The sequence below is a fragment of the Varanus komodoensis genome, unplaced genomic scaffold (genome assembly GCF_004798865.1).
Source record: "Varanus komodoensis strain SLA01 unplaced genomic scaffold, ASM479886v1 scaffold30, whole genome shotgun sequence".
NCBI lineage: Eukaryota > Metazoa > Chordata > Lepidosauria > Squamata > Varanidae > Varanus > Varanus komodoensis.
The window spans coordinates 1,971,489-1,992,716 of NW_025335762.1; the positions used below are offsets into that span (position 1 = coordinate 1,971,489).

At 51.5% G+C, this 21,228-nt stretch overlaps 2 protein-coding genes across 2 annotated transcripts in view; one reads left to right on the forward strand and one right to left on the reverse strand.

Annotated features, from left to right (window-relative positions):
* Nucleotides 1-1,144: 1,144 nt before the first annotated feature.
* On the reverse strand, nt 1,145-2,119 carry LOC123027032 (skin secretory protein xP2-like). The gene has a single exon (XM_044437376.1). It carries the CDS (start codon nt 2,117-2,119, stop codon nt 1,145-1,147), a length of 975 nt encoding a protein of 324 aa, XP_044293311.1.
* The window catches only part of FGFR1 (fibroblast growth factor receptor 1), a 93,306-nt gene continuing 73,936 nt past the window's right edge, over nt 1,859-21,228 (forward strand). Inside the window, exon 1 of the mRNA XM_044437303.1 lies at nt 1,859-1,955. The gene's annotated coding sequence lies outside the window, so the exon portion shown is untranslated. The remainder of the gene's footprint in view (nt 1,956-21,228) is intronic.

Here is a 21,228-nt window from a genome sequence, read left to right on the forward strand (position 1 = left end):
AAACATGCATCATTTTAGGACTGATCTGCAGGGCACAAGGAAGCCTAGCTGCCTTCTCAGTGCTGAAGGGCAAGTCCTGGAAGAACAACCATAAAGGACCTGCCTTTCTGCATATGCTGAGCGCCATCCACCCCCCCCCCCCCCCCCCCCCCCATACAGCTGGGATTAAGAGAGAGATCTTCAACAGCATGTTGCAACCCATTTTGAGTTTAGGAGAGGTGGGATGGAAAAAAGCAAAAGCAGCTGCTTACTCTACACTCCTTTGGAGCAATTCTGCCCCCCCTCCCCAGCTCTGACTTCAGTGAGTGCGTCCTTTTAGGGACACCTGGACAGGACTGCAAGCCTCCTGGGATGCCAGCTCCATGTGGGCGGCTTGGAGCCCAGAGCCGAAGTTTGGGACCACAGAGGCCAACAGGGTGTAAAGGACCATTCAGAGTGCAGAAGTAAGTACAGTGCAAATGCCGAGGGAAATTGTTTTGCTATGTTTTGGGGGAGTTTAAAATGCAACACTGCACATGCTCAGAAGTTCTGTTTTTAAACCAAGGTTGGCACACAGTTTTAGTTCGAGCACATCAGGAATGCAGGGCAAAGGGTGCAGGTGATGTACTTCACAACAGAAGCAGTGAAAAAGGGACCTCCGTCAGTCAACGATGGATGCAAACATATGCCTGTTTGGATGGGAAAGCAAGTCTTACAACTCCCATCATTTCCTAGATGAATACTAGGAATTCCCAGAGCCCCCTTTTCTCTAAACTGGCCCAGGATCATGTCCCAACTTCACTGTGTAAACTAACCTTGCTACATTACTCATTCTGTATTTAAAAACAATACCCCCTTCCATAAACATGTAAAGGACTGGGCAACAAGGATGCACTTTCCCCAGCCTGAGACAGTCTAGGTGGATAGGATTACAACTCCCATCATCCCAGCTGGAGCTGATGGGAGTTGCTGCCTCACATGTATAGGGCACCAAGCTAGAGACCACCGTGATAGTTGGCCATCGCCTTCATCTGTACCCATGGTGCTTTACAATAAGGCAGGTCCCTGCCCCGAGAAACCTACAATCTGGGAGTGGGAAAATATTAAGTCCCGTCGTTCCCTTACAGGGCGCGTTTCACTTCTGAGAACTTCACGCGTCCAGGGGTCAGAGCTGTGGGGCGATCCGTTTCACGATCCGTGGAATCCACGCAGGATGCTCCCGGTAAACCGGCAACGGGCTCCCCATGGAGAGAGGCGGGCCCGTGGGCAGCCTAAGCTTTGCGCGCCTTTTAAGGACAAACTCGCGAGCTGTGCTATTGATCTTCGGTGGTGAGAGGGAACTTACGGGGGGAGAGTGTCGGGGCGCCCCCTCCCCACTGCAGCCCGGCGGGGAGAGGGCGCCCGGCCCGGCCAGGGCCCGGGCGAGCGCGGCGCGGGTCCCCCTTCCCGGCGCCGGCGGAGGAGCGCGCCAGCACTGCGGCGCGGGAGAGCGCGCAGGAGGCAGCAGCAGCGGCGAGCCGGGGACGCGGGCGGCCGCGCGGGCGGGCGGGGCGGCGGCGAGCGCGGCGCAGAGGCGAGGCGAGCGCGGCGGGGAGGGGAGGGGCCGGCCGGGCCGGTGGGAGGGGCTCTCTCCGCCTGCCTCGCTCGCTGGCTGGGGCCGCTCTCGGCTCTGCGCCGGGGAACGACTGGCCGCGGGCACCGGCTGCCGGAGCGAGAGCGCGCCCGAGCGCCGGCACTGCGAGCGCCTCTCCCGCGCCGCCGCCGCCGCCGCCCGCCTTCCCTCGAGCGCGGCCGCGCCTTCGCTGGGCTGCGCGGAGCCCGGGCTGGAAAGCGAAGAGGGCGCCCGCCCGCCCATTGTCTCCCGCGGGCTGCGCCGCGTCCTCCTCCCGGCCGCTGCGCCGCGCGCCCGGCCGGAGCTGTCGAGGCGGCGGAGGGGCCGCCCGCGCCCCCCACTCGGCGGGGGCCGAGCCAGCGCGGTAAGTCGGGCTGCTTCGCCTTGGCGCGGGAGGCGCGGCGGCGCTCGGCCGGCCGCGGCTGGGCAAACTTTCCCCCAACTTTCCGCCGTCGGCGCGGAGAGCTCCTGGGCCGCCAGGGAGGGGGCGGCGAGGGGACCGAGGCTGCGGGACCCCCCCATTTCCATCTAGTCCTTCCCCGGGAAATTTTAGCCGTGGGGGCGGCGAGAGCGGGGGGAGAGAGAGAGGAGGAACGCGGGGGAGAAAGCTGGCAAACTTTCCAGCAGCGCCAGGTTCTCTCCATCGCCCCCGGCGTCTGGTGCCTGGAGGTGCAGCGAGCGAGGGCGGCTCTGGGGCCTCCGGAGCCAGCAGCCCCGGGCGGGCGCGCTCGCTCGCTCCCTCCTCCCTCGCTGGCTCGCACCCCGTGGCGGTGCGAGGGGCTCGGCGGCGATCGTGCGCAAGCCTGCGGCGGCGGGGCGGCGACAAGATGCCCGCTCCGGGCCAAGCGTGGGTGCAGGTCTGCGTAAAAGCGGGCCGGGGAGGGGGGGCGCCCCGCCTGACCCTGCCTTTCCCAACCTAGCCTCCCCCTCCCCGAATTCTGCATTACAATGGCCACCTGGCCGGGGGGTCCCTTGGCCGGGGCTGATGGGAGTCGCAGCCCAAATCGTCTGGAGCGCCAGCAGGTTGGGGAAGGCATGGCGGGACCTTGGCAGCGGTCGGGGGCGCCAGATGCGATTCCGGCTCGCGGGATTTGTGGTTCGCGTGCCGAGAAAGTGTTTCTGGTGCTTTTTGCACGCGGACTGTTTCCAAAGCCGGAGGGCGCTGGGCTGGATTCCTTGGCTTGGCTCCTTGCCCGCTTGGCTTTTCCTCCGCTTGGCTTACAGCTGCCGGGCTTGTGGTTTTTGGAGAGAAGGGAAGGCACTCCTCGCATGTTCGGAGACACTTTTGAGCAGTGCCCAACCTGCCCTTGTGGATCAGTCCCCAAGATTGCTTGTGAAACATTCAGAGGCAGAATTCTTTGATTTTTGAGCGGAACCCCTCCCGAGTGAGGAGGGGAAGCGATGCCCACTGCAGCCCTTTGGCTTCAGGGTTAAACATTAACTCTGTGAAAACCGGCCAGAACGGCCTTTTGCTGAGAGGGGTCTCGTCTGGGTGCCGCCTCTCTTCAGTGATCAAACCTAGATTGTAAACTCCTTGCAGAAAGGGCTTTGCAGCTGCTTCTTGCATAGGTACCTTTGTGCAGCAGCAGGACCATCCCCCAAGCTGGCTGCCCTCCAGGAGGGTCAGACCACATCACCCATCATCCCCACCTGCCACTGGATGAGGATGGTGGTGGTTGTAGTCCAGCTGTCCTGGGGGGGGTGTGCGTGCGTGCCAGATTAGAGGAAAGCTACCCCCCACAGTGTCTGTCAAGCTGTAAGGTGGTCCCAGTTTGCAGTTATCAAGAGGGCGAGTGGGAGGGTGTTCTTCTGGATTAACTAATCCCAGGGTAGGAAGACGTGATCCTGCCTATTTAGCTGGAGCCCGGGAGGCCCTCCCCATCACATTCCCTCACAGGTGTGCTTCTTCCTTGCCTGCCTCTCTGCCCTCCTGGTTGCCTGAGGCCAGCGGCGGGTACCGTCTGCGTTGATCCAAGAAATGGACTTCGCTGCATGTTGCCACCTGTTAACATTTTAAGTCTGTTTCTCCTGGGAAGATGGGGCGAAGTGGGGCATGTGTGCGGGTGCCGCCTGTTTACAGGCAGTGCCAGGAGGCAGAGGCGTACAGAAGCTGCGTTCAGGGGACCCGGGATTCCTGCGTCTCACTGGCTGCTGGGAGCCAGAGCCGTTCTTTCTCCTCCTGCGGCTCACTGCACGGAAGAAGGCGGCTTCCTCTCCCTGCCGCTTCTGCCATGCTCTGCTTGGAATGCCGCTGGGCTTTGGTGGGCGCTTCTGGGCGCTTGTCCGGAGAGCGGAAGGCCTTCTGGCAGCAACAGATCCGTCGTGCCGTAGGCGCTTGCCTACTAGAGAGGCCTTCCCCCGCACCCGTTGCCCTGTCCAGATGTGTTGGACGTCAACTCACGTCCTTCCCAGCCAGCATGGCCAATGCAGCACTGCTTCTTGGGGGTCCGGCACATCTGGCAGGCCGCATCAGTCTCACCAAGCATCTTCTTGGTTGGCAGCTCTGGGGGGGCTGCAGGAGGTGAGCAGCGAGAAATCCGTGGGCCAGAAAGCCATGAAGAGTAAGGACGCAGTAGGTGAGAGTTCTTTCAGTGCAAAACCTCCTTGTATGCACTGGAAGCCGCCTAGGAAGGCCTGACAGTTACGGGCAGCCTATAAATACACGCACAAATAAAGAAATAAAAGAGCAGAGTCACACCTTCCCTCCAGTTCAAATATAATTTAAATGTTAACAGGTGGTAACACACTGCAAAGTCCATTTCTTGGACCTTTATACCTGATCTGCTTTCTTGCAAGGAACCCAAAGTGGTTTCCATAGTCTCCTGCACTTCATGTTATCCTCACAACAACCCTGTGGGGTAGGCTAGGCTAGGCTGGGAGTGAGTGACTGGGTCAAAGGCACCCCGTAAGCTTCATGGCTGAGCTGGGACTAGAGCCCAGATCTCCCGAGTCCCAGTCTGATACTCTTAATGGCTGTTCCTCTCTGGCTTTCTTCCCCCCGAAGTGTACATCGCGTTAAATCTGCCATAGGTAGCACGAAGGTCTTGGCTGTGAGAGAGTTGGCGCCACTGCTCCTCTGGAGCTGTGTACATGTGCAGCTGCTTTTTGGGGGGTGTGCCTCAAAATCCTCCAGCGTTAAGCGTGTGTCAGTGTGTATCGTCAGGCACTGGGGCCAGCTTTCTAGTGCTTTGGGATTCAGGCCCAATCCTGCACTCACTGCTGGGAAAAGGAGCACTGAGGAGCTGCTGGCAGGTTACTCTAGATATGACCTTGTGGTGTCGTGTGTTCCAGTTCGTTGCTGCCTTCTGTATGATCTCTTTCCTTGTTGGGAATGAGCGCTGGAGATGGAGATCGGTTTTGCCATTTTTCTTTCCAGACAATTTGGGGTAAGAGAGAAAATTGGAGTAGCAACTTTCCCCCAAAGCAGGTATCCATGGCCTCTCCATACCCAGAATGGTTTCTGGGTAGCAAACCTTTCTGTGCCGACCCTCCAGCTCCAAGCGAGTAGCCAACACCCAGCAATGCCTATGGATGAAATTCCTTGCAGTTTGGTTTTCCATGTTGCAGGGTGTGCTTCTTGAGATTCCTGGCCTTTGGCCATGCTGCCTGAGGCTTATGGAAGCTGATGTGCAAAACATCTGGAGAGCACCACGATTCTTGGGATCACCCGTAGTGTCATTGTGACTAATGTCACTCTTTTCTTAACAATTATTTTGCACTAACTGCATGCCCTGGGCAGGTGCATGGATACGAGGACTATACCCAGAAGAGTTATGGCAGTCTCCCCTAGTTTGGTGCCCTCCAGATCCAAGACTACAATTCTCATCATCCTCAGGGTGTAGTAGTCCAACATATTTGAGGGACACCAAGTTAGGAACAATCCAGTCATTGGCAGACAGTGGGAAAGGGCGACATTAAGAGGCAGAACTCAAAACTGGGTTGTTGTGGTTACAGGTTGGGGGTTCTTCTGGATTTCTGGTGCTTTAAGTGACCGCAAGGAAGGTCACAGCACAAAAAAGAAAATCTGCTTTTTCCCACCTGAGCATTTTTTAAAGATGACAGATTAACAACGGAGTCACACACATCTCTGGAAAGCATTGCTAGTCCGTGAAATGCTGAGATTCAGAGACTGCTGCTGCTAAGATGTTAACTTCGTGCCCCTCTTTCCAGCCCATCAAAAAGCTCAGAGTCGGACATATGGAGGTGAGCAAGTAAATCGCACCTCCCATCAAACTCATTTTTGGTGAGAATCATGCGCAGCTTGCAGGCTTCGGGATTCTGGGCTTGTGTTCCCCCCCTCTCTGGCAGAATCGAGGAAGTGGCTGGTCCTTGCAATACACAGAATCAGATGGCTAAGAAGCAAACAAACAAAATCTTTGCTCCTAAACCCATGGAAGTGAGTTTGCTTTGGATCACTGGCATTTGCTTCCATGAATTGTCCAGGGATTTCTCATCTAAGGCCACAATCCTGCACACATTTAGACAGAAAAAAGGCCTGGCTCAGGCACTCTGGGATTTGCAGAGCTTTTTCCCCATCTCAGTCGGCATAGGGTTATTCCTTAAAGTACTTCTATAGTACTCCCACGCCGTATTTAGCAAAAGAAATTGGACATGTATACAGTATATTGGCCAGCCAAGGCTTATGAGGTGTTGCAACATGCTGCGTCAATTGAAAATCTATATTTTTCCTTTCTGTATGACAAAACTCTCTATGGATAAGTCAGAGTTTCCCTTCTTTCATCAACACAGCTTAGGCCAGGAACAAGTATGAAATGCCCGGTTTTCTACTTTTTTTTATTTTTTGGAATCAGAGTAAATTCTTTTTACTGCATGGGTGAGGCTCCCAGGATTGCTGGATTACAGTTCCCATCAGCCTTTCCAATATGGAGGCAGTTGCTTTCCTGCTGCCTTGCAGATCCAAGTTGTTTTCCCAGCCTGGGGATGCTGCTTTCTCAAAGTGAAGCAGAGATGCCCCTGTTTTAATTAAAGTGGATAGTCTGGGTTGTTGAAGAAATCACATTACCTGGTTTTGAGCAGTTCTGCCCCGTTTTGTTGCTCAAAAATTTTCCTATAAAAAAAGTAGCAGGAAAGGCCTCGGTATGTTTCATGTCAAGATCGCAATACCACCATCAGGGTCCTCATTACTGCCCTTCCACTGCCAGGCAAGGCAGAGTTTTTCTATAGGGTTTGACTTTTAATCAGGTATTAACTGTTAGGTGCTGTTTATTTCTTTGTATTTTTAATGGTCTGGCCTTTGTGTTTTTAATTACGATGTGGCATTTTATCTGCCTGTTGCTATTCCTTGAGCCTGATTTTGTAGAGTGGTGAGCTTATACATTACAGGTGCAAACCTTGCAGGTTTGGAGAGAAGGCCTGTGGCTGGCTGGGGAATGCTGATAGGTGGGTGCAAGTCTTTTTTTTTGCCTAAACTTGCACTGGATTGTGCCTGAGAGGAAAGCCCTTGAACTGAGCCCCATGGTGGGGAGGCTTCTCATGGAGACAATTACAATCCAGTCACCTGCCGTTCCATACCTGTGTGAAGACTAGCTGGGAATAGCAAAGTATTACAGAGTCACCTGGCTATGCTTGCCATCCTGTTCTGCTTACCTGAGAGGAAGCCCTGTTGAGCTCAGTGGGGCTTACTTCTGAGTAGACATGCCTAGATTGTACTGTTTCTCCAAGAATTGAATGACCCCTAAGAACACAAGGATTGGCTGCCCCGGCCTACACGGCGTGGCTAGTAGAGGAATTTCTCGGCAGCGGTGCTTGTTGGCTTGTACTGATGCCATTTCATTTCGTTCTCCTGAATTGCCCCTCCACACGTGGCTGGTTCCCACACATGCATGGCCATCTCATGGTCGCCAGGACTGGAGTGACAACCGGGGCGTGACTGGAGTGACAACCGGAATGGCCCAGCCCCAAAAGGGCCTTCCCGTGCCATCCCGGATCCTCCAAAGGCAATACCTTTGAGTGGAGTCACTGGCCGTGTTCTCCACGACCCTTGCTCATCCACCTTGACTAAGCAGGATGTGACTCCAGGGCCATGAGTAAGGTTACATCTGAAAGGACTGCTTGGCAAGCAGTCCTGTCCTCAAGCTCAGTTGGACTCGAATGCAAGAGCTTCATTGTGCTTTCTTAGAGCTTTAAGCTGGGCTTTGTGGGTGGCTCGGGGTTACATGCCAAAATGGAGGACTCATGGCAACCCAGCCCATAATATACTGAGTCAGGCCATATCCCAATATTGTTGTCTTTAACTGCAGTGACACTGCTGAGATTTTGGTAAAGATGTTTTTCCACTGACTTTCCACTTAATCCTACCAGGGTTCTGAGAACCTATACACATGAGTAAGTTCCATTGAACTTAGGCTGATTTCTGAGTCGATGTCACAGGATTACACTGTTTGGTTTCTTAAAGCAAGTTCCTGGTCCTTAAGGCTGGAAAGGTTATGTCTGCGGCCTGATGAAATAGCAAAAGCAGAGGAAGTTTCTTTCTCATGGTCAAGGGTTTCTAGGTTTAATTACCTAGAAATAGCTTGTGGCCTCTTTTTCGCAGAATTATGCAAAATGGGACAACATTCGATCTAGAAATTGTAGTTCAGGTTCTCCTGGGGCAAAGCTTGTGTTACGTTGGCACAATACTGCATTGGGAAATTTATGTTTTTATTTACAGAAACACACACACACGGGTATGTGTTTTTCAAAATGCTGGATTCAACTTTGCATGTTTTTCTTTCTTTCCAAAGCTCACTTAATTTATATCCATAATAGATATTGCTTTTTCAAGTAGTTATACAATCCTGGGAACTCTCAAAGAATGATGCCAGATACCACTGGATTGTAACACTGATTGTAAATATGTTGCCGAGAAGTATGTCTTATGGATTTCAGTAGGATTTATTTCCATGTTCAAATGTTGGGAGCAAATCAAATGTTAATTGGCAATCTCTTTTTTAAAGTTTGCCTTTCTGCAGCATAAGAGTTATTTCTTGGAACATTTTATGAGGGGTACAAGATCTATACAAATTGATTTTGTGTGCTTTTAAATCTTTCTGCTTAATTCAGCCGGTCTTGATTTGTTCCCTTCTGTAACTCTTTAAACTGCGAAACCATTCTAATTTTGCCTGGGCAGAGTTGAGATCCCCCCCACCCTTCCTGGATCTTCTTTGGCTTCTTCCATGTGCTTCAGTAGGTAAAAGTTAAAGCTGTTAAGAAAGTACAGCTTGGAGAGCCCGTGCCAAAGCATTGCAGTGGGTGGAATGCGGCTGGTAGGATGGCTACCCGTGAGGCTTCAGGGTTAGTTAAGATGCATCCATGCCGTGCAAAGATCAAAATGGGAGAAACCCAGTTCCTGGATATTCTAGCAAGGGGTTAAAAGCCTGCATAAATGAAGAGTTCGGCGGAATGAGGATTAGGGAAAGCTGCCTTCATTCTGTTAGTCTGTCTTACCCGGGGTCCCCAAACTTTTTCACCAGGGGGCCAGCTGAAAGGTGCCGGTGGGTGCGCGGGCACATGCACTGAGGTGAGGCGGGCGCACGTGGCGAGGGCAGGCGAGGAGGGGCGGGGGCGGGCATGCGCTGCGATGCAGCAGTGGGCGCACAAGGCAGCAGCTTGCTTGCTTGCTCGCTCACTCGCTCGCTTGGATATCGTTTTCTCCAAGCGAGTCCAAAATGATCTCCGCGCAAGCAAGCCGCTGCCTCCCTGTGTGCACGGCGGGGCAGGTGGCGGCAGTCACGGGCGCACGGGCGCGGCGAGTCCAAACCTCCAGCGGGCCGGATAAATGGGCATGGCGGTCCACATCTGGCCCGCGGGCTGTAGTTTGAGGACCCATGGTCTACCCAGTATTACCTGCATTGACAGGCAGTGGCTCAAGTTTTGCCATCCCTACTGGCGATTTCTAAGGCTGGAACTGGGACTTTCTGTGAGCACTGATCCTGGTTTAACACCCACAAGTACACACCGCACACACGCGGCTCTTCTGCTGGCTTGTTCAGTTGCCTGCAAGCATAAGGCAAGGCTTATTATGCATGCATTTTTATTTATTATTACATTTATATTCCACTAATCAATAGTCCAGCAGGTGTCTCTAAGTAGATTAAAAAGCACACAGAATCAAAACAATAAGTACCAATAGCAAGACAATAATATATATAATGTCACAATCGATAAACAAGTTCTCATAAATACAAACTATAACAATATAATATACAGTATGATATACAATATAATATACAACTGAGAGTTTAGAAGATAACCTGAGGGTTAAAAGCAATACAAGCTAAAAATCTAAAACATTCTAAAATTCCATTCTGGTTAAAATTTATAGTTTATACAAAAATAAACTCAATTATTAAAATATCTGGAAAATGATACTCTTTTCACCTGGTGCTGAAAAGGTTGTAAAGAAGGTGCCAGGCAAGCTGGTGCTGGGAGGCTGTTCCATAAATGGGGTGCAGGCACTAAGAAGGCCCTGCTTCTGTTTGCCTTCCTTCTTATCTCATTGGAGGATGGGTCCTTCAGAAGCGCCTCTAAACCTGATCTTAGGGGTTGGGGAGGTACATATGGAGCAGGCGGCTGGGGCAGGATGTCTGTGTGTGAGAGAAGGCAGTCTTGCCTTTTGAGGTGGTAAATTTATTTTTATTGAGATTGAGTGTGCAGGGTGGGGCAATGGCATAAATGAGATGCAAGCAGCCAGGCACTGGGACTTGTCAAAAACTAGGAATGGTGGAGAGAGACCTGTGGTTTTCATTTCAATGTGAAGCAACCCAATTTGTACTTCCCAAAGTTAGCTACAAATACATAATGGGATGCAATCATCTTTCAGTTTTTGCAGTTCTCCAAATTCTGTGAGGCAGTTCTCTGATCAGAGAATGCATGCAAAGATGATGAACTCAGGAGCAAATAGGAGAGGAAACATATTTTGGGAATGTACCTGCAGAAATGCTCGTATTGTCGAGAAATTCATACAAAATTGTAAATGCATATTTGAGTGCACTTCTAAAGGAAAATTGGCAATTCGAACCAGAACCAGAATTAACTTAGGTTGGTAAAAACATGGCATAGAATTAGACTTCTCCATCCTTAAAATAAACAACAGTGTCTTACGCCGCATAAATGAAATGAAGATGAACATCATTGCAATGTTGGCAGAAGTTTGCAGGTTAATTAACTACAGTCCTAAATTAACCTTAAAGCATTTTAAGTGGCATGCCCTCTTCTTACATGGAAGTCTGGAGCTTGTAAGTTTGCAAGGGAGCCAAAAATTCTGTTCATGCAGTGCGCCAGGCAAGTACACTGAACCTCTGTCCCCTCTGAACTGTGACTAAGGATACAGTCAGCCTGTCTTTAGGCCTCTGTTGGACTACAACCTTCGTGCTGCTGTTTGAGATGATGGGAGTTGTGGTCCAGCATATTTGGCAGGCACAAGGTTGGGGAGGCTGTTTTGGAGGAGTTCTAGGAATGCAGCATGAAGGTGACTCAATTTGGGCGGCAGTGGAGCAGGCTCAAAGTGAGCGAGGGCACATGCTCGGTTGGGGAGATTTTCCCGGACCTTACGCAGACACGCGCATGGGGAGAATCCGCTGGGTGATGGAGCTGCCTTGCTGGTTAGATGTCACCGGTCACTTGGAGTGCTTTTGGTGAGACAGGAAGCCCATGAATACTGGAAGCGAGATATTGTCTTTTAGCAGAATAGCAGAAGCAGCTCTGGAAGGGGGAGAGGGTCTGAAATACACAATTGAGCTTGGGCCGACAGCTTCAGCTTCTTGTGGCCCCGTTGCATTCTTCAGCCCTGCTCAATGCAGAGGGTCAGGCAGGGGAGAAGGGAAAGAGCGGAGCGGAGTCCTGGCTCTGCTGAGGCCTGCCACACCTTTCCTTGGCAGGCGGCCATCTTCCTCTCTCCCCCTCACCCACATGACCACCTTCTGTCCGTCATCTCGGGTGGTTGGGATGCATTGGTGCCCCTCCATTGTCGTCTTCAGTGGGGATTAAAATACACCAAGACGGTCTGTGACTGGAATAGAAAAGGAGCCGCAATCCTCCGTGGCATGCTGTTCCTGTTCCAGCAGAATAAGGGGTGCTCGGCCGGCGGCGTGCCAGAGAGACCTCTGGTTTTGCCAGGAGTGTCAGGAGGAGCCCTCTTTCTCCTTTCTGCCTCACAGTTGCTTTAAACATCGAGGTGGGATTGGAATGTGCATCCCACCCAGGTGGCCATGTTGGGTGGCGTCTCTGGCCACCAACCAAGTGGGAGTCTGTCGGGCCTCCGCTCTGGAATAAAATCCACCGGGAAGTTCTCCTGCACAGGCTCTGGGGGTTAGCAGGAACTGTGCAAAAGCACAGGGAGAGCACGTTGGTTTTGGTGGTGTTACACCGGCCTTGCGCCTTGTTCGGAAGATGGAAGAGGGTGGGTGCCATTTTGGATCTTCCCTTCCCTAATTTCTTTGGCTGGCCCAACTTTTAGCCCAGTTAAGAGGGCGGTTGAGACACGCCAGCAACCACGATTTCTTGTGGAATCAAGCCTCGCCAAGTATCAGGCTCTCTTTCTCCCTCTCGCAAATCTGGAACAGCCTGAGGAGGGGAGCAGAAGCTTCCATTTCTGCTACTGATTATCCACAGTTCAGCACTGTGGTTCCTGCCCCGGTTAATCCTCACCGTGGTTTGTTTGAAACAGGCCAGCTTCGTAACCCATGATTAGGAATTGGCTTGATCATAGTTAATATTAACTGTGGTTTGTTTGGGTCTGATAGAATGGCAAACTGTAGTTAAAGAAAAATGGGCGCCAAGCTCTTTCTCGTGGCCATAGCGGAGAGGAGTGAGCCCAGTGCCTGTCTGGACAATTGCCAGGAGGCAGAATTGGTCACCCTCCTTCTGTTTTGCCCTAGAAGTCTCACCATTGGTTATTCTTCCTGGGGATGATGGGAGCTGTAGTCCAACTGGCGGGCACCAGGTGGGCGAAGGCTGGTCTCAGTGGCTGCTTGGATGCACTTCTCTGGGAGGTTGTGTGTCATCTTCCCCTTCAGCTTCAGTTGGGCCAATGCAACTTTGTGCTGGTCTTTCCCCTGCTGTTTGTTTAGTTACTATTGCATTGTCAGAGGTCCATATTTTAAAAAATGAACAGAAAAGACTTTGGTGCAGCAGGCACCAAAGAAGCCGGTTGACTCCATGCAGGGAAATCCTGCACGCTCGGAATGACGCACAAGCCTTCGTGTGGCCAGGCAGCAGTCTGGGGGCAACCCGGGCTCAGCGATGCGAGGAAAGCACCAGCAGATGTGTGGAAGAACCCCTCTGCTCCGGAAGCAATTGAGCGCCACTTTGGGAGGCCTCTGTACTCGTGTTCTCCTCCTTTTTTGAATCACTGCGAGGTGGTTCCATTCCCTGTCGGGCCTTTGTGTACGCCGGGCAAGGAGGTTCTTGGCTCCGTTTTGCATACCTGGGTGTTGACTCTTTTGAATCTGCTTTAACCATTAATTGGGCCGATTTCCTTCCTCTTCCCCCAGTGCAATTAAGTATGTTTTATTTAAGCAAATTGTTTCTGGTCTGACGCGCAAGGGTGCACGAGGCCCTCGGGGAAGGTTTTTGCTTTTCCTGGCTCCTCTTTTTTTCAACACAGCTTGCTGAATGCTCCGTCGTTTTCTTCCAAGGCCAGAATCAGCGATACAGTTGAGCAAAGCTCACCTCTGCCTCAGACTCCCAAAGCTGCGATCCTAGGCCCGCTTAAGCAGGGGAAAGGGCCTACAATTCCCAGGATACCCTAGCCAGCCATGCTAGATCTTTTCTGTCCCCATTACAGGACTCTTCTCTCTAAATGAGCACGGGGGGCTTCCCCTCTCCCCCATATATTTGCACCGATCCCGCAGGTTTGATGTAAGGCTTGCCTCAAACGTGTGAAACTAAATGCCATCTAAATGCTTTGTTATCGCAGTCTTCCACTGTGCGCAGCCAATTGCAGTGGTAGGAGCAGGAATCCAAGCCATTAAACATTTTTACAGACCGATTCCTTTATTGAGGACTTTGATACAAGATTGCTATATGACAGACTGAATTACCTGTTTAAATTTTTCCATGGCCACAGTCACCCTTTTTAATTTGTGAAAGAGCAGTTAACGCTTTCCAGTTCTTCTGTCCCAGTGTTGCCTCAGCCTCTCGGTGAGTGAGGGAAAGGGGTAGCAAGCACACCTTGCTTTCTGGACTCTCCCCCTGTTCTTCCCATCCCAGCATTGACGCAGGTGTTCCGCGGGTGTGTTCACACAGATCCCCACACACAGCTGGGTGGCATGCAGCTTACTGCTGCGTGCAAAGGCCTGTGGATTGGGGCGCCATTCCAGTGTTAACGCCGGGAGTAAAATAACAGGCTCTCTTCAGTCTTATCCCAAACCTTGGAACAAGCATGTACCTCCAGAGTCTTTCATTTTGCCCAAATGGCGTGATGGACCAGTGTAGAATAGGAGTCCCGAAGTTCATGACTGCAGGCTAAATCTATCCCGTCTGGGGTCCCAATCTGCCCCCCTTTCTCCCAACCTCTAGTTTTCTGGCTTTTGTGCAGTTTTTCTCCAATTCTAAAAGAGCGAAATGCCTCTCCTAAGGTGTATATACTGAGGCATAAGTGCTTTAAGCTGAAATACATTGGGGTGTAACCGCACTCTTTTGGCCTTTGGCCTTGCTTGCTAATGGGAGGCAGCTTCGGGATGCTCTCCAAAACGCAGTTCAGCCCGCGGGACGAGAGGGGGCAAACGGCCCGCCGTGGACCAACAGAGGTCCTCTCCCAGGGTGTCCTTCAGCTCTCTCAGTTCCGTGTTGGTGGTAGGAAGCCGGTTCCGTCTACTCTTGCGCTCCGTTTCAGTGCAGACTGCAGGGTTGGGAGTATGCTTCAGCAAGGCATCCTCTGGGAGCTGCCTCTCTCTCGGAGTCTGCGTTCTCACAGTCATGGGCACCAGCCACCCGTGCCCCTCTTCCTCCTCGTTCCCATCATGGCTGCCACTTGCCAGGTGGAGAATCCAAGGAGCAAGGATCCTTGCTTGGCAGCTGCTGCTGCTGCTCCTCCCCACCACCGGTGTCTGGCCAGAGCAGGAAGCAGGTGAGCCGGCGGGCCGAAGAGCAGCTCCTTTGGCATGTGCCCACCTGTGGCTCCCCTTGACGGCATCCTCCAGGCGTCCTAACCTCACTGCTTGAGAACTTTGCCTCTGAGCCGAATGTTCTCCCCTTCTGCGCAACCCTAAAATGCACCTCAGTCTGAGTGTGTGTCCTCAGCATAGAGTTAATGTTGGTAATCAGCAGTCACAAGATTTGATGGTTGTGAGTTGTTTTGACAAACTGATGGCAGATAAATCCGTCAGTCCCCCTGCCCCCATCTTGAATGCGACATGAAGCCGTGGCTTTGCAGGCGTGATTTCTCCGACTGCCAGGTGCAGGGGAGCAGGGAGAAGCAGGATCCACTTGATGTCCCTTTGAGCATCTCAGCAGCCCCTGGGAAATAGATGGCTGTGTGTCCAGCCTGGAAGGGCTCTCTTGTGTGAGAGAGACACTCTGCGCATGTTCAGAGGCGCTTCTTTGTTGGAGCTGCACACTGGTTGTGAGAGCTCATGGGCGAGGGACCAAAATAAAAAAGAAAACCCAACCCAAGGGAGTATCTATGGCACTGCCTCCTTTCTGCCTCCAGTTCACCCTGGTTTTAACTCAGAGTATTCTTAGACTGGTCTTTTGTCCTGTGGTAATTGCCATGGCCTTATTTTAGTCTTGTTTTTCGCACACCATCAGATAGTCCCAGAAAGCACCAGGTGGTGAATTAAAGTTTCCATTGTGGCTGAATCACCCAGTGGCCTCGCTTCGTCCCTCTCTGTGAAATATTGAGAGCTAATTCTGTAACCAAACAAAAGCGAGCCTCAAGGCTGTTTGTGTCCAAGGTACACGGAGGGACTTGGCAGCAGAAGTCAGCTGGATTTATCTGTTGTAAGTCCCTGGTTTTGCTCTGGCGTAGAAATGAGGAGAATCTGAAGTGCTCTCTTTGTGCAGGCAGGAGGTTATAGCCAGCTCCTGGCTTTGAGCTTAGTGAGAATCTTTCTCTATCCAAAGGAAAAATACACTTCAGTGTATCTGATAAAGCTGGAAATGCCATGCCATTATTTGGTGTTAGACAGGACTGAGAGACTATAAAACCTGCACCTATCTAATCTGTATTAATTACCAGTGTCCAGGTTCAATTCACCATTTTGGTCCTTATTCCTAAAGCCGTTCTTAAGGCTTAGGAAGGACCTGAGATTGCTCTTGGTACAATAGCGTTCTTCCCCAGCCTACTGCCAACAGCAGCTCCCATCATTCCCGACGACTGAGGCTGATGGTAGTTGTAGTCAAAGCATCTGGTGGGTGCGCAACGCAGGCAAGACTTCATGTTGTGCGATGCTGGCAACGAGTTGCGTGGGCAGCTTGTCGGCAAAATAGTGCGAACAGAAAAGACTAGATGGCTTCGATCTGCTTGTAGGTACCAAGTTGGTTCATCACATCATGTGTGAAAGGACAGTTCAAAGACGCACGTGATGCTCAATGGTCTGTTGTCTCTTGGGTTCCTATGGGTCTTTTTTAAATCCCCAAAATCTCTGAGGAGTCACTATCGAGAGTTGTATCCGTGCAGAGGAGAGGGCACCTTTTCTTCTTACCCTGCAGTTGGTTTTTCTTATCAAAAACTCTCCCACTGAGCTGATTCTCAGCCCATAGCAGGGAAACAAAACAAATCCAAGTCCCTGTATTCTTTCCCATGAAGAGACAAAAACTGCTCAGTGGGGATGACTCTGGTAAGAGAAATGTCCCGGCTTACCAAAAGCCAACCAGGAAATCACGGCAGAAAGAAACTTCCAACTTGGGACTTCCAGATCCGTATCTTGGTTTCGTAGCCATTATGCACAAACCCCATCTTTGGTGAAGGGTTGTGGGCATTGCTTACAGTCCCTCCATCTTGCAAGGAGGTGGGAAGTAGCTTGAGTTTCCTCTGTTGATATTCCAGCAGCCTCAGCTGTGCAGAAGGTCAGTCAGTTAATACCTTATTTGCTAAAACAAAGGTCATTGCAAAACGAAGCACTTGAATCACTCACCTCTTTTTTCTCTCTGGAATGTTGCTCATAATCCTTCCATCATCCCCAGGGAAGGCATGGCGGTTAAACTGGTTCCAGCCCCTCTGCTTGTGAACTTCACAGTGGGCAGCTGAGGAAGGAAAGGGGGAGAGCTGCATTTTCTTTCCCAGTGGCCCTCCCCATTACCCCAAGCCCCACTGTGCAGCCCCGCTTCCCACTGAGGAAATGGCCCAGCCTGGTGGGTTCTCTTGCAGAACCGGCCCTGCTTGGCCCCTCTGTGGGTTGCTTAGCCAGGAGCAATCTGGGGGTTTTCCAGATCTCTTCCTCCATGGTTGAATTCTTACATCTGGCGGCGCTTGTGCTCCTCAGCACTTGCCGAGTGGAGCGTTTCCGGAAAGGCAAGAATGTGTGAGAATTCTGCACACACGCGCATGGGGAAGAAGGAGCACGAAGCTCACCCTGTACGTGGGAGTGGAGAGGGGGAGCGTGGTGCCACGTGCCCTGAGCCAGGCCTCGGTGTTCTGAAATGTCTGCTGAACAGCCAAAGGCTTTTAAGGAGGAAGATGTGCCAGGTGGGGCGTGAGGGGGTGGGAAAGCAAGCCGCAGGTGAACGGCCGGCAGGTTCCCACACATGGAAGGAAGGAACTGAAGGCAGCTCTGTTTGCGTTCCAGCTCTGGGAAATGAACAGCGGCACTGTCTGGCCTTATATAAAGGCTGTGTAAATACCAAGAAGAGCTGCCCCTTTATGATCCTGTGAATATCCTTCAAGTTCATTTGCCTCTTGTGCAGAGCAGGCTGAAGCATAAGGAAGGGAGGGCCACGGTGCCAGTGTTTTTCCCTTTCTGGGTTTTGGGCGTCTTTGCTGTATTTTTCCTCGATGTATGAGGCACCCTTGTTTCCAGTGGGAACAGCTTGGGAACAGCAGTTGCTTGCGAAATGGCATCACATGGTTCACCCCAGAACCCCTGAAGCACCTTGGGATGCGTTCGTCACTTTGCATGCCTCCTTAGAAGCAAATGGGAAAATCACCCAGCAACGCTTCCAAATAGCATGAGTGTGTGACTACTCAGAAGTAGGGGTGTGCAGCATTTCTGTTCACCAGTAAGCAGGACAGGACCGTTCAGCAGCTTCCTCCCCAGGCCAAATCCTGACTTACTGGCTGGGGAAAACTCTTCTTTCTGAGGGGAGGATTTTTCCTGCCGAGCTCAGAAAGGGGAAAGGGAAGCTGGCAGGGATGGCAAATTTCTGCAAGCGATAATTGGCCCGGAGCCCAGAAGTTCCCCCTGCCTGCTCCAGGCACAACGTGTGTGAGAAGGGAAACCGGAAGATTGGATTGAGCATGGGAGCCAGACTCTTGATCATCCTCAGACGCTCCAAGGGTGTCTGCTGGGCATGCATGGGAAGGGGGCTGGGAGAGAATTCCAGCCCCTGGAGATCTTGTATTGTCAGTGGGTGGCAGGGCGTCTTGCAGACCAGTTCTGCTGGAACAGAGGTGAAGATTGTGGTGGAAGGGCTCCACCCAGCGTACACAGGCCCTCTGGACCAGGTGGGACGAAAGCAGGTCTCCAGGTGTCTGGGACACCTCCGAGCATTCCTGACCCTTGGCCACGGTAGCAGGAGCTTCTGGGAGACTGAGGACAAGACATCTGGGGAGCTGACTTTTACCTTCCACTGCGCTGGTCTGTTGGCCGAGTTCCTTGCTTCCCAGAACACATTTTGCTGTGTGCATTTGATGGTTTAAAGGATCCTGGGATCTTGGAGAAGTGCCAGACTCACTTAGAAGGATTGGGTAGCAGGTACCTGAGCTCCTGGAGGGTCGCTGTTCATCAGACTTGCCAGTCCTGGGCTAGACAGCGGGTTTAATGAAACTTTCAATTTTTGAATGTGGCCTTTAGGTATAATTGACGAATGGACTAATATATGGACAATTGGGGTGTCTTTCTTGAAGTTTATGCGTTTATCATCTTGACCAATAACTTGTCACATATAGAAGGAAATATAATTACATAGTGTTGAGGATAGTTTTAGGCCAAATTGTATGTAAGAAAGCTTACATTTATTTGTTTTTGTGTTTGTTTGCTTTTTTCACTGTTTAGGTTTATTTTGAATTATTTAAAAATAGGTTTTAAAATAGTGAACTAAAGGGAAAATCAGAGCTGATATAAGGCTGTTTTCACTGTACCAGTTTTTGGACTGCACCACTTTATTATTTGATTTATTTGATTTTTTAGCCCACCCCATTGGTCACACATCTCCCTGGGCGGGTTGCAGACAATAAAGAAAGTAAAAACAAAACAAAACCAATACGAAACATGAAAAACACAATACCAGGCACTTAATCACATAATAGTAAAAAGCTCGTCCTGTCACATCTTAACAGAACCCAGGATTACGTAAAAGGCGGGTGCAAGTGCGAGCCGAAAGTTTGCATTCTGCCTTAGAGTCACCCACACCCTCTGGGCTCCCTGTGGACGCAAGGCTGGCGTGTCAGAAACAAGCTTCTCCTCTAACCTGGTTAATGGGGTGGGTTTGAATATGTGTGGACTGGTTTTGCTTTAGTGGGGAACTTGCAAAAATCCATTTCCCCCACAGGCAGCTGCGAGGGAACAGCTCAGCAACAGGTGCGTTGCATGAAGATGCTGGCAGAAAGTTTCATCTGAATGGCTCAAAAAACCTAGTAGGGGCCAGTGAGGCTGTTTATACCCACATTTTTTTATACCCCCATTTAACCCCTTTTTCTAGCATGTGTGCAAGCAGGTCTCCTCAGGTGTAAGTCCTATTGTGAGTGTATCTTTGTGTCAGTGTGCGTAGGATCGGCTGTGAATGAGTGAGAGAATGCGGAAGGGCACACTCCTGTGTCCTGTGTCTTGCATCCTCTCAAAGGGAAGCCCTTGGAGCATTTTTTTTAAACTTTCGGTATCATCATCATCATCACTTATTTCATTCCTGTACTGCCTTACAGCTGAAGCACTCTGGGTGGTTTACAACAGTCCACTAAAAAGTCCACAAAAATACAATAAAACATCATAAAAAAGAGAAAAATGCATTTAAACAGCTAAAAAAAGATGATAATGCATAATAGTATAGGATAGTAAAAGAATGACTCTGAGACACGTTCAGTGACCCCCCCCCCCCCCCACAAGGCATTAGGTGGCAAAATAATTTTTTAAAGGCTTCAGAGAAGAAGGCCATCTTAGCCTGGCACCCAGAAGACGATAAATTTGGTGCCAGTCAGGTTGCAATGGGGAGGTTGTTCCAGAAGCAGGGGGCCAACACAAAGAAGGCCCTGCCCCTTGCTGCCTCCCTCTGCACTTGAAGGAAGGCCCCAGAGGTAGAGCGTAGTGTCTAAGTAGATTGCAGTTGAGAGAAGTTGTTATTGTGGTCCTAAGCCTTTAAGCCTTTATAGGATAAGACCGGCACCTTGGGTGGGGGCTGGAAGCACAGGGGCAGCCAATACAGCCGGGCCAGAACCCATGAGCCACAGTTCTTAATCTGGCTACTCTGTTCTGCACCGGCTGCAGCTTCTGATAGCTGCATCCAGCCCCTGGGGTGCTGAGGACCCTGCAAGCTTCATCCCGGGGGGCAGAGGCCGGTTGTGCTTGCCCAGGGCCGAAGCAAGGTTGCGCCCTGCAAGGGAGAGCGGGGTTCCCCTGGAGGGCCCTCTGGACACTCTGGCACCTTGGCTCTTACAAGCAGCTCTCCCCTTCCCAGTCCTTTGAGAGAACACCATTTCTGACTGGGGCCACTCGGAAGCAAATTGGGCGCCCCCAGCCACTGCCTTCACACAAATTCCGGGCCACACGTGAGGGCTGGAAACAAGTCAAGGCTGGCAGCTGCCAAGCAATGCTGTTGTCTGCCCCATGGTGGCTTTGTGGTGGTGCCGAAAACTGTTTCTCCAATTGCCAAATGGGCTCACAGGTACACCCCTAAGTGAAACTGTCCAAATTGGGCTCAAAGTGTCACTATTTTGTGTGGCCGCCATTATTTTCCAGCGCTGCCTTGACCCTCTTGGGCATGGAGTTCACCAGAGCTTCACAGGTTGCCACTGGAGCCCTCTTCCACTCCTCCATGACGACATCACGGAGCTGGTGGACGTGAGACCTTGCGCTCCTCCACCTTCCGTTTCAGGATGCCCCACGGATGCCCGATAGGGTTCAGGTCTGGAGACATGCTTGGCCAGTCCATCACCTTTACCCTCAGCTTCTTTAGCGAGGCAGTGGTTGTCTTGGAGGTGTGTCTGGGGTTGTTATCGTGTTGGAATACTGCCCTGCGGCCCAGTCTCTGAAGGGCGGGGATCATGCTTTGCTTCAGTATGTCACAGTACATGTTGGCATTCATGGTTCCCTCAATGAACTGTGGCTCCCCAGGGCCGGCAGCACTCATGCAGCCCCAGACCATGACACTCCCACCACCGTGCTTGGCTGTAGGCAAGACACACTTGTCTTTGTACTCCTCACCTGGTTGTCGCCACACACGCTTGACACCATCTGAACCAAGTAAGTTTATCTTGGTCTCATCAGGCCACAGGACATGGTTCCACTAATCCATGTCCTTAGTCTACTTGTCTTCAGCAAACTGTT